The following is a 20842-nucleotide window of genomic DNA, read 5'->3' on the forward strand; positions in this document are numbered from 1 at the left end:
TATACATATACATATATATACATACATATAGAGATACATACATGTACATACATATATACACACGTATATACATACATGCGCACCATTTTAAATAGGGCAAATTATCCAATTGGCTCTTGAACTCTTTGTCTAGGTAAAACTAAGCCCCTCATCTATTTTTGGCTGACTTTATGCCCTCGAACTTGTAAAATTGGGCACCCGTGACCCTTTTAGCCAGTTTCTCCAGTTTTGCAACCGGAAGGCCAATTCACACGAATGCCATTGTGCTTCTTCAAAGGACATTTTTGTCCACATCTTCTAAGCAAAAAGGGAACAACTCCTCGTCCTTCCCTCTGCAAAACCCTCGCCGCCGCCGCTTTCTCAACCTGACCCTCATCCGATTTTAACCTTGCTTTGTCTTGAGATACATCAGCTCCACCACCGGCAAAATCAAGCCGTACAAAGCCGCGGCTGCAAGCGTCATGAGGAACCCCAAAAAAAAACATCTTGGTGGACTCACCCTTGGGCTGGTCACTACTGGTGTGCATAGCCAGAACCCTAGCTCCCACGGCCAGCAAAACAATGGTGTTGACTGAATATGCAGCAAACTTCTGCTGGACAAGAAGGAAAGCAAAGACAGCAGTGAAAGCTAGCTGTGAAGCAATGATGATGGAAGAGGTCGAAACAAAGAGCCGAGCCATTCCGTAGGCGTACAAGTAGTCGCCTATGCTGGTCAAGAGGCCGATGGCGGCGGCGGCAATGAATAGAGGATATTTCATCAATACTAGCTTGGTGTTTGGCCTTTCAATTTTGCGGCCATGGAAATAGGAGATGAGTAGTGGGATGGCAATAATAGGAAATCCTACGGTTTGTAACCAACCGAAAGCCAGATTCTTTTGCCTCTTTTGACAAAGTAGAGACGCATGATTATAGAGTGATTAGACCAGTCTTTTGTCCTCTTGATTAGTTTATAAATTTTTTCTCCCAGCAAACTAGATTGCGTCAAAAAAATAGCTCAATTGAACCAGTTCAAGGTCAATGCATACAAAAAGAAAAAAGGAAAGAAGAACCGATTGGAAACACCTAAGAAGACCCTCAGGCTTAGAAGGGATCCAAGTACTCCTCAAGGCTTCTCAGCGATCTGACGAGGAAAACCCCGTCTGAATTCCGACGAACCCAAGAAGCTTCCGCCGCTCCGTGCCAGTGGCATTTCCGATGCCAGAGTCTCCTCCTTCAAGTTGCCAAGTGCTGGAAAGAGAATAGAAGGCTCTGAAAGTGTCCTGAACGTGACCACAGCGGAAGATAGGAGCGGGCCTGGGGTGAAGGACGGCGAGGAGAAAGAAGCTGATTCCGGCAACGCTGATGAGGAAGTAGAGAGCTGAAATTACGGTAATGGGTAGGGGAGTTCGAAGTCGGGATGGGATTTGAAGTGGTGAAATTACGACTTGGCCGGAAGTGATGAATTTTTCTGCTTCGATCTGTCGAAAGTTGAAACTTGCCAAAGCTGCGACAAAAATGCCCTTCGAAGAAGTACAATAACATTCGTGTGAATTGGCCTTCGGTTGCAAAACCGGAGAAATTGGCTAAAAGGGTCATAAGTGCCCAATTTTACAAGTTTGAGGGTTTAAAGTCAGGAAAAAATAGATGAAGGGCTTATTTTTACCTAGACAAAGAGTTCAAGGGCCAATTAGATAATTTGCCCTTTTAAATATTTTGAGTTAAAAAAAAACCAATTTGCTTACCTAAGGAAAAAAAAAAACAATTTCCTCAAGTTCTCTCTCTCGCGCCTAGAACGCCTCCCGTCGACCAAGAAGCAAAGAAAAATGCTAATCTAGTCTCCGCCCGATTCCCCAAACCTGACAAAAATTTAGCTCACATTAAATCGACAAATAAGAGATGACTACCATTGGATTATTGCACATACATGTACTCAAATCCCCACACGGCTGATGTGTGGCTGTGGAGCTTCTCCATATCTCTCGTATTCCATGACATACGAATTTGTTCATGTCAGAAACTTTTTATAAGGTAGTCGTATGCGAGGTTATTATACACATTAGCTGCCTAGGGAGCCCCTAACTTATTCTAATTATCAAATTTTAGTCGCTCATATATTTCAAGTCTTAAAATCACTCACCAACAATAAAAAAATGTTAAATTTTGACTTTTTTCGGTCTATTTCCATTGTTAGATTCATCAAATTTTACCTTCAAATTTATTAACTTTAATGTAGAAATAGATCGAAGAATCAAAATTAGATACTATTTATTTTTGAGGGGATTATATGAGACTTGAAATAGATAAAATACTGGAAGTTGATAATTTGAATAGTTTAAAAACACTTTAAAATAGTTTACCATACTATACAAGATGGAAAAGTCATATGCAAGGTCTACTTTACCGCCACGGTGCCATCACTATCATATTTATAAAGGTACTCTTCTCCAAAGACCAAAAAAAGAATAAAAAATAGAAATAAAGAAGAGTTGTTGTGCTTCAATCCATTTATATACGTTCCTTATGACAAGACGAGTATACATCCACGTTCTGGAAAAGAAATTGAATATGGAGAAAGCTTATTTCCTCTTCCTTGCAGCCTTGGTCGCAAGCCTAGGTACAGCTTCCTCAAGTACCACTAACGTTGTTGCCCATAACAACACCAGTGATCATGATCTAGGCGCTCTTCTTGCCTTCAGGGCTGCCATTTCCGACCCCCAAAATATCCTTCCAGTCAATTGGTCCACTTCTACCTCTGTTTGTAACTGGATAGGAATCACTTGTAACAGACGCCATCGAAGAGTCGCCGCCATACAGCTTCCCAAATTGGGCTTATTTGGAACCATTCCTCCACAGTTGGGGAATCTCTCCTTCTTAGTCTGGCTGGATCTTGAAAACAATAGCTTCCATGGAAATCTTCCAACTCAGATGGTTCATTTGCGTCGACTCAAGCACATCAACTTTGCATTCAATAGCTTTGATGGTGAATTTCCATCATGGTTGGGAGCTTTATATCGACTTCGTTATCTTTCGTTCCATAGTAACAGAATTTCTGGTTCATTGCCAACAACGCTCTCTAATGCAACGATGTTAGAGACCATCAGGTTAGGTACGAACCTCATGACTGGAAATCTGCCTCAAGACTGGAGCGCTTTACAGAACTTGGAGTTCCTTGACATGGGAAATAACAAACTTGAAGGCCCTTTGCCTCGGTCTTTATTTAACCTTTCGTCATTGCAGCACTTTAGTTTTTCGAATAATACCTTATCTGGTTACCTTCCGGTACGTATCTGCCATCATCTGCCACAACTCCAAGGGCTTTATTTGTCATATAACGAGTTTAGCGGCGCAGTCCCTGCTGGTATTGGAGGTTGTCCGAGGCTTCAAATCTTGTCCTTGTCATACAATAATCTGGCAGGAAATATTCCACGAGAAATTTGGAATCTAACTGCGCTTAGGAACCTATATCTAGGTGCAAACGATATTCAAGGTACCATTAGATACGTTTTCTTTATTTTGAGTTACAATTTCCTCTAGAAAAATACTTTACCCTATTGTGATTTAGTGCTTTCCATCAAATTCCTATTACTTCATCTATCCTATTGAAGTTCCCATATTTTCTTTTTTTGGCTGTTCTAAAATATTTGTTATGTTTGACATTCCTAACTATTTTATATTCTGAAATTCAACTTATACCCTTCATTAATGATGCAGAAAAACAAATGTGATGGGTTTGTTTTCTATTTTTTACTTTAACCAGCATATGATTAAGGGTAAAAGTGAAACAAAAGGAAAATTTTTTTGATGGAGTGTACTGTGTATAAAAAACACATATCCCCAATCATGACTAAATATATGGGGCGTAGGAAGTATGATTTTAAAAAATATATAACTCTTATGGTTTGAATTAGAATGTCAAAGTCACAAAAACCGTTGCTTTTAGTGAAACTAGCTTTCTTTTTAAGCAAGGGAGGGGTGGAATTTAAGAAACAGGGAAGGAACAAGAAGAGTAGAACCCAAGGAACTAGCATAAATGTCTAGATGTAATTGTCTAAAAACTAAAATTACTTAAATGGCCAAGATATGTAAGTGTAGTGTGCATTACAGTTTAGTTCATTACTATTTAGCGCTTTTTCGCATAACTTTCCTATCTTTTCAAAATTTATAAACAAGCCCTTATGGTTAACAAGTAATTTCCATCTTTACATTGGAGTATATTTGACATTTTAGTCATTTCCGTTTAGGTTTGTCAATGAATCGGATTTTATCCAAATTCAACCCAAATCCACTGTACTTGAATTGGATTTGGAATTAATTTCTCAAATCTAGACTCTACTCAATCCCAGACCCTATAAAAGGGTTACGGATCTCTGTAGTGTTTGCTTTTCTATGATCCACATCCAAATCCAAACCCATATCAAACCCTACCCAGACTCATATATATAATTAAATTATATGTACATACATATATATTAGTAAATTTATAAAATATTCTAATATTCTATGGTCATTGGATCGAATACAGTAAAACTTCAAGATTGTTTTCTCTTTTCAAGTTAATCCTAGTTGTAATTGTAATTAGTAAATACTTTTTTGGAAAAAAGAAAAAAAGTATAGGCAAATAAATGAAAAATTGGACGTAGATACAATTGAAGTTTTAAAAATAAATCGAAGCAGTCTATAATAGTTATTTTTTGGTTCATAATATTGCATTCAACTTTTTATATATTAATTTTATTATTTAAAAATAAAAATTGGATGGCGTTTATATTGTTTTGAAATCTATATATTTTTACTTTAGTGTATTTAGAAAAATACAGCGGGTACTCATTGGGTACCCAGATCCAGGAGAGTCTGAATTTGTACTTATTTTTTCAGGCCGATAAGGATTTGGATTTGGGTATAGATTCAACTAAATTTAATGGTTCTAGGTCCAATTAAATTTATTGGATCTGAATCTGGATTAAAGGAATCTAACTCGAATCATACCCATTGACATGCCTAATTCGGTTATAGACGGAGAGATCAGTCACCCTGATACTTTAGTTTAAATTATAAGAAGTTTATGTACAAGAGTACAAGTGCTAAATCAAAGAAAAATAATGTGTAATTTACCCATTTCCTTCATGTGGGCTGCGGGATTCGTCGTTAGATATACGTTGTATCATGTTTTAAAGTAATATGCATCTCGTTATTTAAATTCCATCTGTCCACAAAACTCTGCCAAAAACACGACGTAGTATGATCACTATAATTCACAAGATATAGAAACAAGGAGGTGGACCACGGATTGAGATGACCACTATAGCTGTAATGGTTCCAATTTCCAAACAAGTTGCAGCCAATATGGTAAATCATTTTCTTTTCAAAACTACTTAGCACCCTTTTCCGGGAGCACAGTCCATAAATACTTCTCCTTTATACATACATACATAATATATATATATGGTAAATCATTTTATTTTGAAAACTACTTAGTACCCTTTTCCGGGAACACAGTCCATAAATACTTCCCCTTTATAAATGCATACATAATAGATATATACACACACATATGTGTGTGTTTGTGTGTGTATATACAAATTGAACTTGAATTATTCCGGGAACACATGTAAATCATCTTATCTTGCAAACTACTCAGTACCATTTTCGGTAGCTTAAGATGTATTTCTTAAAACAATTGCTTGTATATATGCATACATACATTTTCAAGCAATTATGTAAATATCATGATTGATCCACTCTACAGGTCAAATCCCAGCAGATATCGGCAATCACACTAATTTGCAGCAATTAGGCATACAGTTTGCTAACCTGACAGGTAACAACCAGATACTTATTGATGTTTACTTATGTTATCATAAGCTGATTAAATCAAGGTTTCAAAACCCCATGACTAAAAAAAAATGATTTCACTAAGGGTCACCGTTCACTCGTTGGCCTAACTATAATTAGATCACAATTGCTCTGTGACATCATAAATACATTATCAATTGATTTACATTTATTACTTACCTAAATTGAAGTACTCATACAAACTCCCTTCTCTTTCTACAATAAATTACTTTAATCTTTATTCCAACTAAATAAGTGATATTTCTAAGTTGTCCCAATAAAATCATGGAAAAAGCATTCTTAAACTATTAATAGTTGAGAGTAGTAATTGCTCACATAAAACAACATAATGCATCTTAACTTTTCTAAGATTATACTTCACTGCCAATAAAAATATTATATGGAGAAAATTTTCATTAATTTGTAGAAAGAATACAAGGACAAAGAAACCAATTACTTTAGTAAATTATAAAAGTCAAATTTACACAAACATATAAAGTATTTGAAACAAATTGAGTTAGAGAAGATATAGAGAGAAATAGATACATAAATAAATATTTGTATAATTTGTGAGGAAATAGAGAGGATACAGCCAACACAATAATCTTCTTTGTAAAGCAATTATCTTCATCAAATGCTAAGATTATTCTTAATCAGTCAAATCCATATATGCTTAGTCATTTTCCTAAGGCCCACTATGCACTAATTACTCGTCTTTTTTCTCTATAAATAAAGATTCTAGTGTTAGGGTCTCTTAATCTCTTCCCTATCATTCCCGACCTCTTCTCTATCTCTCTCTATTAGATTAATTGATCTATTATTTTTATGATTTATTAAGTTGGTTTTGGCTTTAATATTTTCTTATATACTAATTCTTTTGCTCAATGTACTTTTTAAAAAACTTTATTCAAAATGTTATAATGAGCAATCATAATAGCGTTAAGGTGCATGACACAGGAATTTGCAGTTGCAATTCACATCTAGCAAAAAACTAGTGCTCACTAATATATTACATGATCTAGATATGAGAAAAAATCTTCCATTGGCTGATACACTCAATAAGAATGGCTTTAGAGTTGTACTAGAATTGGATAAAATAATCTTATCCAAGAAAAGAATAATGTTGCATGATGTTTCTCTTTGTGATGGCATGTTCAAAATAAGCAACACTAAAGTGTCTAATTCTGCTTATTTTATTGAGTCGCCAATTGATTATGCAAGTAATAAAGAAAAGAAGTGTCACACCTGCATTCAATAAAAATTAATTGGATTACCATTTCCTAGGGCTAAAATACTAGTTTCTTTAAACTTGTACATTCAGATGTATGTAAGTTAAATGTTTTTCTAACAAGATGTGTCAATAAGTATTTCATTAATTTATTGATGATTGTTCTAGATTTATTCATGTGTATCTTATGAAAACAAAATATGAATGTTTTAACGTGTTCAAATCTTATAAGTCACTTCTTCAAAACCAATGGAATGTGAAAATCAAAATATTGAGAAGTGATAGGAGAGGTGAATATTTTCCTACTAAATTCTCAGTATTTTATGAATAAAATAATATTATACACCAATCTGGTACACTATATACTTTATAACAAAATGGTTTGATTAAAAGAAAGAATAGAACTTTGGAAGACATGGTTAATTCTATATTTTTTAATTTTGGTTTGCCAAAGAACTTACTGGGTGAAGCATTCAAGCGCTTTAATGTACAATCTATTTCTACATCAAATGAATGTAAAAACAACATTCTTAACTGCTGATTTAGATGAGACTGTATATGTGGAACAACTAGAAGGTTTTGTTATACCTGAAAATGAAAAGAAAGTATGCAAACTGATTAAGTCATTATATAACTTAAAACAAGTACCTAAATAATCGCATGAGAAATTTGAATCATATTACTTTCAAGTGGATTTAGGTACACTAATGCTAATAAGTATATTTATTCCAAGTTCACTTAAGAAAATGGTGTAATCATTTGTCTCTATATAGATGACATGCTTATTCTTGATATAAATATAACAGATGTGGAGGACACTTCTATATTAAGAAGTATCTTTCTTCAAATTCCAAAATGAAGGACCTTGAAAAAGAGATGCTATTTGGGTATTAAACTTAAGATAAATAGTGAGGGTTAATCTTTATGAAAATTTCACTATAATGATAAGATATCGAACAAGTTTCGATATCTAAATATTAAAAAAATGAGTAGTCCTTTTGTTCCTAACTTGAAATATGTGAACATTCTCACAATCCAATTACTCAAATTGAATATACAAGTGCAATGGAAGTTTGATCTATACAATGCATTGTGCAAGACTAGATAGTTCATATGCAATTTGTTGACTTGTAAGATATATCAAGATTGCATGTATGAACCATTAGAAGTCCACTGAAAGAATTCGTGGTTATCTTAAAAGGATTAAGAGTTTAGGGCTTTTTTATAATAATTTTCACTGGTGTTTGAAGGTTACTCTAATGCTAGTTGGTTTAGACATGATCACAGTTCCAGAACCGTTGGTTCAAGTTTAAAAACTGATTGTTCCAATTCTTTTGAAAGGTAGAACTTAAACCAGACCTTATAGAGATGATTACGATTACGGTTCTTGAACCTCTGGTTCAAGTCATGTTTTCGATTTCTTCCGATTATAGTTCAAGTTATTTTAACTATATTTAAACACTTGTTATTATAAATTGATTTTAAGAAAATATGGCAGTGAATTAAAAGGAAAAGAAAAAACTTTATTGTGTTATAATGTGCCAGAAAAAAAAAGTGATGCAAATTTTATGAAAAACTATCTCATTGTTGATTAGATTAGATTCGTCTTGGATTTAGATTAGTCATGGAGTATAGAGATACTAATAAAATGGGACAATGCGTTATTGAAATACGATTGGAATTGCTGGTATTAAATGTTGACTATTGATATTAAACTCTAAATTGGTCTAATATATTTAGGCAGCAAATATTTTCTTAGACAATTTGCACGGGTAATAAACCATTGGTTCTGATTTGGGTTCAAAATTTTGGTAAGTCTAAACCTAAACCATTAGTCACGATTATAGTTCCGATTTCGATTTCCAAAATTTGATTCAGGTTCCAGTTCAACAAACTGTCAGGTTGATTTCGATTCAATTCTGGTTCAGATCTAAATTATGGCCACCCCTAAGTTGGTTCACTAGTGTCAATGATATGAATTTCGCACTAGGTGGATATTCATTTTGGGTGGTGCTAGTGCAATTTCATGGTTTCTGAGAAGCAAATGGTAATTGCTTATTCCACTATGCAATCTGAATTTATAACTTTGGCCACTACATTCAAAGAGGTGGAGTGGTTTAGGAATTTGTTACTTGATATTAAGTTATTGCCGCAACCTATTCTCTGGTCTCTATATACTGTAACATCAAAGCCACTATTTCTGAAGTCTTGAAAAAGTGTATTATGATAACTCTAGACATATTAGTCTAAATATGTCTAAGACACTAGTATCTTGGACAAGTATGAAAAGATGGCCTCATGACTATTGTATATCTAAGAACATCCAACAACTTAGCGGATTGGTTGATTAAGGCTTTATTAAGGGGCTTAGTGAATTTGACGTGGTTCGGAATGGGATTGAAATTCTTCATCTAGAATCACTTAGCAATGGGAATTGAGCCTTTATTCTAATATTACTAGTATGATTATGAGCACTAGTACTTTTGTGTACCATTCCACCTATTAGTGCATGATGATATTAATAGATTATGTGTTGAATTTATACTCTTAATGAAGTTTAAAGTTTTTCATGGTACTTTATCTTAGAAATTTTGAAGGTTACTTCACCTATACGATCATCGAAGTGATGCAACTTCTAGAAAAAGTTTGGATTTACTTCTGTTTATGATTATGAATTTAGAAAGGAGCATATGGCTAGTAAAATTACTGAATTTCTTTGTGAATTGATCATGTTCATAATAATGTGTGTGTGGTATATCTAATCTAGTTTGCAAATCAAGGTTTAATGCCATAAGCCACCTTAATTTGGTTAGATTATATTAATATATTTATACTAAAGGAAAAGTTTAAATCAAACTATACTTGCCTTTATGCATAGTTTTTCTAGTACTAGTTTGATATCTCATTTACAAACTACGTGGCGAATTATTAGATTAGTTTGTTAAATAAAATGGGAGATATTCAAATAAGACAAAAATGTACAAATGAAACGTGGAAATGTACAATGACTCTTGAAAGATGTATGAATGGAACTTTAAGGGATATACATGTGTGAAAATTCAAAAGAAACACAAGCAGATCAAGTGATCAAATATCCGGTGTCGCATTCAAGTGTCATTCCAGCCGAATCCATCACCAGACCAAATCATGAAGATTAAAAAGGTACAAACATTAGTCTTTTCAAAGCCAGCCTCATATCCTGTTTGATCAATAGCCATTCGGGGCCGCATCCTTGTTGGTCATAGCATTCAACCGTATCTGGGCCATGATCCAATTTTGATTGCATTTGGATAGGGGTCGACGGGTAGAAATATCTTTTGAGGGATAGGTAGAAATATTCACACATCTTTTGGCATCTTTTCATATTAAAAAGTATCTTATGCCACCAAATAGTTTCTTAAATTTACGGAATTTTTCTGATTACTTGTGCTTTTTGTTGAAACATAGCTTTTTTCTAAATTAATAAGTCTCTTCGCAATTAAACTAATTTTTGTAATTGATCATTCTTGTGAGAAAATTAGAAAATTTGCTATCTCTTTTCTCTAAATCTTCTTGTATTTTAAGGATAATTTACCATAACTCTGTATCAAATATTTTGTATAGTCAAGGTAAATAACATCTTAAGAATAATGTTATCAGGCCTCAAGATCATCATTCTCACCCTTATTTTGCTTAGTGAAATTTAGTGTGGATAAATTTTTACATTCTTAGTACTTTATGTACCATTAACATCAACACTGTCAAGAGTTTAATTTGTGACAATTTCATCTTTGTCAAGCTCCATACTAAATTGACAACAACTTTGATGAACAATTTTGGCTATTAGGTACTTAGTGGATATTGATTAAAACTGGTACAAGGGATCTTTTTGGAAACAATAAAGTTAAATTAGGAAAATGTGTAAATACAAAACGAGAAAATAAATGTAAATAAGTGTATTAAATTGCATATTGGATGCAAATCATTTTACTAACGAATGTTGAATGGGTACCTATTAAAAAATCTTTATGGATTAGGCTAGAAATGTGAAAGAGATAATTTTCCAAATATACCATGAGGTCCCTCTAATAATTTACTTAGCACTATTGAGGCTTTGGATATTAAGCTAATGTCCATTATTTTGAGTCTTATTGTAACGAAATCAGCCTATTTCATACAAAAATGACATGAAAATGTTGACAAGTGATTCTCTTCCTAATTTACCCTTACAATGCACACAAAGGAAATCTTAGTTACATTTTGTAATTTATTATGACATTGGCATTTAAAAGGCTTTAAAATTGAGAAAGTGGCTAATCCTCATCACCTTAAAGGCCACAAATGCACAAAATGGTCTATTTGATTTTTAAGTCCCATATATTGTTGCTAACAAGACTGGATTTTTTCTTTTTATTTTTCTTTTATGGGTGAAGTAACGAATTAAAAAATGCTAAGAAATGATGCAATAAAATGAAAAAATACAAAAAAATAATTAGTAGACAATGTTTATTAATAAAATGGGTACTTGGGGCAAGTAATGTATTGTTTTCTGTCCACTTCCATTCGATTGTTGCTTATTGTGCATATAGAATATTTGATATATATTTATATTATATTGTTCATATATATTTGATATATATGTATAATTATTATGTAAGTATTCCTCAGTTGAATTGGTTACTCTTCTCATTTAACTTGTTGCGTAATTGGTTTTTGATCAGGTGTTATACCTCGTGGGATTGGTCACCTTTATAAATTGGAGATACTAAGCTTGGGAATGAATTGGTTAAGAGATCCCGTCCCACAAGAGCTATTCAACATTTCAACTCTTAGAGTACTGTCCATAGATGGCAATGATTTTTCGGGCATTCTTCCTTCGACTTTAGATGTTACTTTACCCAATCTTGAGGTGCTTTATCTTGGGGGCAACAAATTTACTGGAATTATATTGCCAACTCTCTCCAATGCGTCTAAATTGACACATCTAGATTTGGAAGATAATAAATTTATTGGTGCAATTCCTGATTCTCTTGGTAACCTAAGATTCCTAGAACGCTTAGCTCTTTCAAGCAACAATTTTACTCTAACTGGAGATATGACCTTCTTCAATTCTATAGGAAATTGCAGATATTTGAGAATATTGTGGCTAGATGAAAATCCACTGAATGGCAATCTTCCAGAGTATATTGGAAATCTTTCCAACTCTCTTGACTCAATTAATATGTCTCATTGTGGACTTGGAGGTGAAATTCCAAGGTCACTAGGCAACTTGAGCAACTTGGAGTTCCTAGATTTGGCAAGCAATGGTTTGACAGGAATAATTCCAAGTTCCATCTCAGATTTAAGACAACTTCAGTGGATAAGTTTTGAAGATAACAAGATACAAGGACCAATTCCAAGTGAGTTTTGTCATATTCCCAACTTAGCATATTTAATTTTGGCAAGCAATAGGCTGTCTAGCAAGGTACCCGAGTGCATAGGGAGTATTTCTTCATTGAGATGGCTCTATTTAAACTCTAACAATCTAACATCTAGCGTGCCAACAAGCTTGTGGAGCCTTACTGATCTGTTGGAGCTTGACTTGTCCATCAATTTTCTCAATGGTTCTTTGCCCTCCCAAATTGGAGACATGAAGGCACTAATCAAACTGAATCTATCAGTGAATCAGTTTTCTGGTGATATCCCTGGCACTATTTGGGCACTACAGGATTTACAAGAACTCTCCTTAGAGCATAATAATCTACAAGGGTTAATTCCAGACTCCATCAAGACAATGTTGGCTTTGCAGCACTTGGATCTATCATTCAACAGTTTAGCTGGTATGATACCTAACTCACTGGAGGTACTCTTGGATCTTCAGTATTTGAATGTTTCCTACAACAAACTACAAGGACCGATTCCTCAAGGAGGACCTTTTAAGAACTTCACAATCCTATCTTTTCTTGCTAATGAAGCATTATGTGGTGCTCCTTGGTTCCAACCTTGTCAAACATTTCATCATAGATCAAAGAAAAAGATACTCTTGCTTGTGTTGCTGCCAATAGGTTCTTCATTCCTAGCCTTGGCCATTTCACTTTTGTTGATGAAAAGGTTTACAAGAAAGAAGACTACGACTTTAGCCCATGATTTGTTTCCAGAAACAGCACATCAAAGGGTATCCTACCATGAACTTCAACGAATAACAAATGGTTTCAGTGAAAGTAACTTGCTTGGATCTGGGACGTTTGGTTCAGTTTACAAAGGGGTATCTGCAAATGGGATAATTTGGGCTATAAAGGTTTTTGATATGCAACTTGATGGCACATCGAAAACTTTTGACTTAGAATGCGAAGTCTTTCGCCGCCTTCGTCATAGAAATTTGATCAAAGTAATCAGTGCTTGCTCTAATCCGGACTTCAAAGCTTTGGTACTAGAATTCATGCCTAATGGAAGCCTGGAGAAATGGCTCCATCTTGGCCACCACGTCCTGAGTATCATACAAAGATTGGACATCATGATTGATGTGGCTCGTGGGTTGGAATATCTTCATTATGGGTATTCATTTCCCATAATTCATTGTGATTTGAAACCTAGTAACATTTTACTAGATGAAGATATGGTCGGTCATCTTAGTGACTTTGGGATTACTAAATTGCTGGGAGATGGAGAAAGCCGTGTACAGACAAAAACCTTGGCAACAATTGGATACATCGGCCCAGGTTATTATTCTTGGCTCTAATCCTATAACTTTTAGTTTTTGGTAAAGCAATCTGGCACGTGCTTTTGAAGCACTCATTAAGATACTTAATAATACTTAACTTGTTATGTGAATACACATTCACAAATATTATTCACCTGCATTTAAATACTTTCTCAAATTAGTTTTACTCTTGTCAAAAAATTGGCTCTTATTATCTTAACGAGTATCCCTAGAACTCGTCAGCCAAACCAAGTTCACAATGCAATATGTCATAACACTTCTATTCCGAATATGAAGACATTATAATCTTTTTAAACTGCTTTCTCTTTTCCCCTGCTGCCATGCTAATGTGAATTTCAATAATTATGATAGAGCATGGATTAGAAGGACTAGTGTCAACAAGGTGTGATGTATACAGTTTTGGCATTACCATGATTGAAGCATTCACTGGAAAACGACCTAAGGATGAGATGTTTAAGGAAGAGATAAGCATTAGGCATTGGATCCAAGAATTACTACCAGGTTCTGTAGATCAAGTTATTGATGTGAAATTACTTCATCCAGAGGACGAACAAGTCGCGAAAAACATAGTTTGTGTATCATCTATCTTGCAACTTGCACTAAGTTGCACTTTAGATGTCCCAGAGAACAGGATCAACATAAAAGATGCCCTCACAACACTTGAGAAGATCAAAACTCAGTTTTTTCAAAGAAATTAGAAGGGCTGAAGTATTCAAGAAGTAGGAAATGATATACAATGATTTTTTTTTTAAGAATAAGTGGGAGGATTCAAATTCGGGACTACTCACTTGCACTCCCTTCCCTCCACATTAATATTTATGAATATGGTGGTTAGATTGCCTTTCTTGTTTTTATTGTTACAGTTGGTTTGCTCTTATTCATTTGCATATGTTGTTTGCAAGAAGTAAACACAATAGATAATTTTGAAAATTGTCCGAGCATATATGACAATTATATATACTTAGTATTTGTCAAACTCTATTTAAAAAAAAAAAAGTAAGCAGGGGAGGAGTGAGATTTAAAAAGTTGAGAGGAGGAAGGGGGATCAAACTCAACTTTAATCTGACAAACATGATATGATAAGTGTGATGAAGTTTAACAAGTTGCAAGGAGTTTTGTTGATTTGACAAGGTATGGTAATTTTATTTTTTAAAAACCTTGCCATTTTAACTCTGGAGGACAAAAGTACTTAGCAAGTAAGGGCATCTAAACAAATATAGTTTTGGATTGGTTTAGTGCAATTACTTTTCAGCCTTAAAATTGCAAGAAACTGAAACATCAACTCCTTTAGTTTTAGGTCAACCTCTGTCTTATTTTATCACATGGGCTACTAAATATCTTGATTCTTATTAACGTTTTTCCCTAATAAATCTAAAATTGAATTTTTAAAATTTATTCTTTCTTACTATCACTTGAGTTGGTCCTCTATTCAATCGCCTTTGTCTCTTCCTCGATAATCTTTCTTTTGCTCATTTACTTATCTTCAAAAGGAAAAAAGATTATTTCTAAAAAATTTCCTCCAAGAATACAATTTTATCACTTTGCCTCCTGAACATTAAATTACATCAATGTCCACCTTCCCCCTCTTATGGTAGTCAAATTTTCTTAATCAAATACAAACAGCAAATGAGTGCTAATTTCCCTTTCATTTCTTCAAATGACATGCACACCCTACTAGTAAAAGGAATAAATAACCACCTAAATATTTTAGGCCTAGTTTCATTTTCAAAATACCCGTTTGTAAAAACATAAATATCAATAACTCTTGCATATATCACCAATAACATAAAAAATATATACATGCCTGAGTAAGAGTTGTGTGCATATGTAAGTCCATTACACATAAGGATACTCCTGGAAACAAAATCATGCCTGAATTATTTGGGAATTATTAGTCTTTTTACTAGTGACATGTGCATGCCATGTAAGAAGATGAAAAAGGAAATCTGTAAAGCAATTTAGAAAATTTAGAAATCATAAAGTGGTGATTGTTGTAAATGAATATTTAGGGGACAAAGTATTGCAATTTGTAAGCTTACATGGGTTTTTTTGGAATTAACCAAAAGGAAAAATTATAAAAAATATATATTGATGAAATTTTCAAATATTGAATTTTCTTGGCTGGCTTTATTTTCTCAGTATACTCTTCAACGCAGTTGTTATAAAATAGATGGATGGAGTTATAGACATCTCATTTCCCTTTCTGTACTTTCTCATATGTTTATGTGATTTTGGCAAAAGTCGTTTATTTAATTTGAAAAGCATCAGAAAATAAAATACAAGCTCGTGCAATGCACGAAATCATGACTAGTTAAGTTGAAAAAACAAAAATTGCCAATCCCTCCCCTACTAAAAAAATTTTAAAAAAAATATCCATAACAAGAGAAGCATGGCTATTAATAATGCCACACTACTTATTTTAAGTTCCTTTTAAAATCATAGATTAACCTTTTTCAATATGAACTCAACTTTTACCAAAACTAAACAAATAGCTGGCGATATTGTTAGAGCTAAAATTAGATACTAGAGCAAATTTTAGTTTAATGGACAACTTCGCCCATTCTTGCTTAGCCTTCAATAGGTCAGCTAATTACGACTGGGCCCTCAGCTATTTGTCACTCGCCATTCCAGAAAGCAAAAAATGACTCCGGTTTTGATCTTCCGTAACCGCTAGATGCTTTCACGATTAACACACATGACACGGTTGAAATCAAACAAGATGTACAAGTAGAACCAAAAAGTTGACCAAATACAGGATGTCCTTTGGAATTTCATTTGGTATCTTTTTTTGTGATAATTTTGTATTGGTGCACTAATGTTTATTTACAAATATTTATATAAACTTATTTTCATTTAATTTTTCTTTTACAATTATTAAAAAAAGTATATACATAAGCATTCAACAAAACTTCGGGCTGTCTGGATCTCATCCCAAAGCTCATAAAAATGAATGGCCGAGGGCGGGCCTTAATTTCAGCTTTGTACGATCCGTACTTGGACCAACAAAATTAGTTTCTTATTTGGGCTGAGGTTAGGCTTTCAAACCCTAACTCATTAGACCTTACTAATACCCTCAATTCTCATGTTTAGCAAAAAAAACTGGGGTTTCTTGTATGTGACTTCGTAAGATAACCTCATATGGTTCGAATGTTGGAATTTGGCTAGATTGTGGAGTGAAGAAGTTAATTGTGGGCCTTTAGTAATTGAACTTTCTGCACCTAGAATTTGGCGATAGAAAGGGGCGAATTTAGAGATAAATATTGTTTTATGGTATAAATTTTTTTTTTTGGTATTTAAAGTGTTAATTAAGAAGTAAAAGTTTTAATTCTTGTTATTACAAACAAAAATTCATTGAATCAATAAAATACAGTATTTCTTAAGGCACAAAGGCGAAAAAAAGTACAAATGTTACTGGTGAGGTTTATACTTGTGCTTTAATTTTAAACCTAATTCTCTCGTTAATCGCAAGTATACGGGTCATGTATTGTAGTACAGAGGGAATAGGGTCGAATCCCATGAGGATCACTCTCAACTACTAAGGTTTTTTTGCTTACTCTATTATCTAAACTACTCAATAATTTTTAACTAAGAAAAGCCACACAAAATGCGAAAATATTGCAAGGCAAATTAACAACTTGGAGAAACTCAACTAAACACAAGTGTCTTAGGGTATCGAATCCACTAAATGTACCTAACTATGGATGGAATAGTCAATTATCACGCATGCTTTTGTCTTGCTAAGCATGCATTTCACTCAAGTCATTGGAACTCGCTCTCGCCAATGAACCGAACTTAGTCCACACTATAGTTTCCCTACTTTGGTGGTGAAATCTAGAGTGAAGACTTAATCTAGATCAATAAATGTCAAAATCATCCACCTAAATGTACCATTACTTTCGTGTGCCTACTCCTTAGGTTCCACCTATTCCCTTTCCATCATTGTCAACTATTCTCATAGATTAACAACAACTAATATGGCTTGTAAATGGTGATCAAGCATTCACAAGTATTAAAGCAAGAATAAGTGAACTAGCAAGTACAAGATATAGCAATAAACAATCTTATTCAACCATAATCAAGGCACATATAGTTTCATCTATCCGTAGAACAAGAAGATTTAGCTAGATACAGTAGATTTGACAACAATGTTCATGTTTTCAATGTAACAAAGCATTAATGACACAACAAAGAAAGTAAAGAGAAAAAAGTGCCTATTCAAGTGAAGAAACAAGATCTTCTAATTTCATCATCTTCATTGCCATAAAAAATACACGGTTACATCAAGAGTTTTTCAAGTTCCTCAAGAGTAAATGAAAACTAGATCTAAAACTCTCTCTAAACTAAGCTAGAGAGAAAAGAGAAGAAAAAATTCTTTTTCTTGTCAAGAACTCCTTCTCTTCGTTCAATAATGTTACCTTCTAGTAAAAAGTCAATAAAAGAAACTTCTAAATCTTCCAAAAGTTGGTACATAATTGTCCTTTTGTGTCTTATCAAAAAGAAAAAGAGAAAGAGAAACCATGCAAGTTTGCAAGTTACAACTACCATGAATCCCTGGATCGGATTCCTAGAGGGATTCTCCAAGGGATTGTGCAGAGCCTTGCGAAATGAAGTTCTAGCCACAAACCACAGGAGAAACCGCGGACAGATTCTCCCATAGTTTCTCTCCAGTTATTTTTTCTTTTTTGTTTCCTTCTTCTAAGCTTCTTCCTTTCCTTGCACCATTTCTTTTAGCCATTCTCGTGACTCCTCAAGCTCATCATCCTCACTCATTTCACGTCTAATTAAACTTAATCATTTTACCTACAAAACCAAAGAAATTTTGCAAGTAAATGATAAAATCACAACTAATCCATTAATCACTTAAGGTGCAAATTAGTGACATAAAATGGACAATTTATGCTAATGATTCTTACAAATGGACTCAAAACTGATATGAAATACTTTCAAAAAGATCACAAATTTAGCCATTATCAACTTCCCCATACTTGAATCATTGTTTGTCCTCCAGCAATATCGATGACTAATCACTACACAACCAATGATCCAAGTGTTTAGCTAATAACATGCTTGTTCAAATTCAAATCCCATAATCTGCCATTATGTAATTGATAAGGATTTATTTTACGTATTTTTAAGTGCATTTTATTAGTTAATTTGGTTTGATTATTTAGTTTTATAACTAAAATAACTAAGGTTTTGGTAAAAAACTACATTTTATGTTAAAATGGCTAAACATTGCATTTTATTGATTTTTATGGTAAAAACTTCATATTTTATAGGTTTAATGATTCAATCATCAAATGAAGTGTATTGGGAAGATATTTGGATGATTGAAGATGGATTAAAGTGGTGAAAATAAAATATGAAGTGTAAAAGGAAAAATGCAAGAAAAGTCAGGTTTGACAACTCTGACACGTTTTGGTATTTTGACTATATCTGGAGTTACACAGATCGGATCAAGGTGATCTTGGTACCATTTTGAAGCTAAGAGATATATCTACATTTGGTATGAAGACATTAAAGTCCAATTCAGCGGATTAATCAGTCAAAAAGTTGAAATACCGAAATTCAACTCAGCTGTCCAAAGTGGAAAACAGAGCTCTGACCAGTGTTTAGTATGTTGATCATATCTCAGGCTATACAACTCCGATTTGGATGATTCTTGAAGCATTGAAAAGCTAACTCAAAGGGCTACAACTTTTGTGTTTTGCACAAAAGCCAGTTCGGCCTTTATAATAGAGAAAATCGCAGATGAAGTAAGGCCAAAGTGAATACGCGAGTACACAAAACGTGACTTGTAACCGCGTTTTGTGTAGGCGCGTTTTCTGGCCGAAATTCTGCAATTTTGACTCAGCCATTTCCCTTGTGTTCATACCACTTTCCAGCTATAAGATGCAAGGGAATTCGGTGCACATGCTTCAGAAGACAAAAGGGCAGACAAGGTGGCTTATTTTCAAGTCAAAAACATTTGTTATTGACTATCCTAAACAAGTTGAGATTTGGGAATCAAAAGGTGGAATTTGACTTGGAAAAATGGAGCTCTTGAGCAGTTTATATGCAGAGACATTTTGGGTGGTCTGGGACCAGAGGAGAATACGGGAGAACTTAAAGTGCAGAAATGTAGTTCTTTCATTTCCTTAGTGTAGGATAGTGTAGTAAGTGTAGTTAATCCATTCTTGTATAATAGCTAGATTAGGATGAAGATGGAGATGAAGAAGGAGAAGTTGAAGCTCAAGTGACATGGGTTATCTCTACTCCAATTCTTTATCTTTTGTATTGGATTCTTAACTATGGTTATTATGCAAGTTCTGGAATTTATGTCTATTATGTGTTTCTAAAGTTTATGCCTTGGGTTTGGTTGAACTTTCTATGATTGTTAGTGTTTATCATTTGGCTATTTAACTGCTATGATTTGAGCAAGTTATTTAGCACTTTGGCTCTTTAAATCATGATTAATCTGGTACCATTAATTCTGATTATCTAAGGTGTTATTTCTGCAATGAAAATTGAGATTTAACATTAGTTCAAGAAGTGCTAAACATAGGGAGTACACTCACGAAAGTAGAGGTGTACCTATGTGGTTTTTAGTGATTCATTTCATGTAATTTCACTGAAAAAATGAACTTGTAGCTAATTTCATAACCATGAGAATAGGTATGGATTAGTTATAAGTATAATTGATTCACTACGAAAGTAGGATTCAAATGCATAAGGAAATTACACCATAATTAGCCTAGATGTAGTAATTAATGATCCAAATATAGCACTTGCATGAGTAGTTAGGGATACCATAACCTAAGGAGCTTTCATTTGTCATTTTGTATAATTTCAGTAGGTTAAATTTGTTATAATTTATTGATAGTCTAAATAATAGAGAAGCTTTAGTAATACCGGTAATTGTTCACCCTTCCTTGTGGGATCGACCCGATATATACCCTTAACTACTAGTTGATCTGTATACTTGCAGTGAACGGGTGTAATTCGGTATTTTTTAGCTTGCACGTATGTAAAATACCCGTCAAGTTTTTGGCGCCGTTGCCGGGGAAGATTTGGCAATATCGGTGTGAAGAGTAACTTTATTAGTTTAGACATTTTATTAGTTATTGTGTGAATGTTATTTTCTG

At 33.8% G+C, this 20842-nt stretch overlaps 1 protein-coding gene and 1 pseudogene across 1 annotated transcript; one reads left to right on the forward strand and one right to left on the reverse strand.

Annotated features, from left to right (window-relative positions):
• Positions 1–382: 382 nt before the first annotated feature.
• Positions 383–1953, reverse strand: LOC113752108 (annotated as a pseudogene).
• Positions 1954–2544: 591 nt separating this feature from the next.
• On the forward strand, positions 2545–14416 carry LOC113752109 (probable LRR receptor-like serine/threonine-protein kinase At3g47570). The gene is made up of 3 exons (XM_027296246.1): positions 2545–3466; positions 11740–13716; positions 14070–14416. The coding sequence occupies exons 1-3, from the start codon at positions 2545–2547 to the stop codon at positions 14414–14416; spliced, it is 3246 nt and encodes a 1081-aa protein (XP_027152047.1).
• Positions 14417–20842: the final 6426 nt, after the last annotated feature.

This window comes from Coffea eugenioides, chromosome 11, assembly GCF_003713205.1.
Source record: "Coffea eugenioides isolate CCC68of chromosome 11, Ceug_1.0, whole genome shotgun sequence".
Taxonomy (NCBI): Eukaryota; Viridiplantae; Streptophyta; class Magnoliopsida; order Gentianales; family Rubiaceae; genus Coffea; species Coffea eugenioides.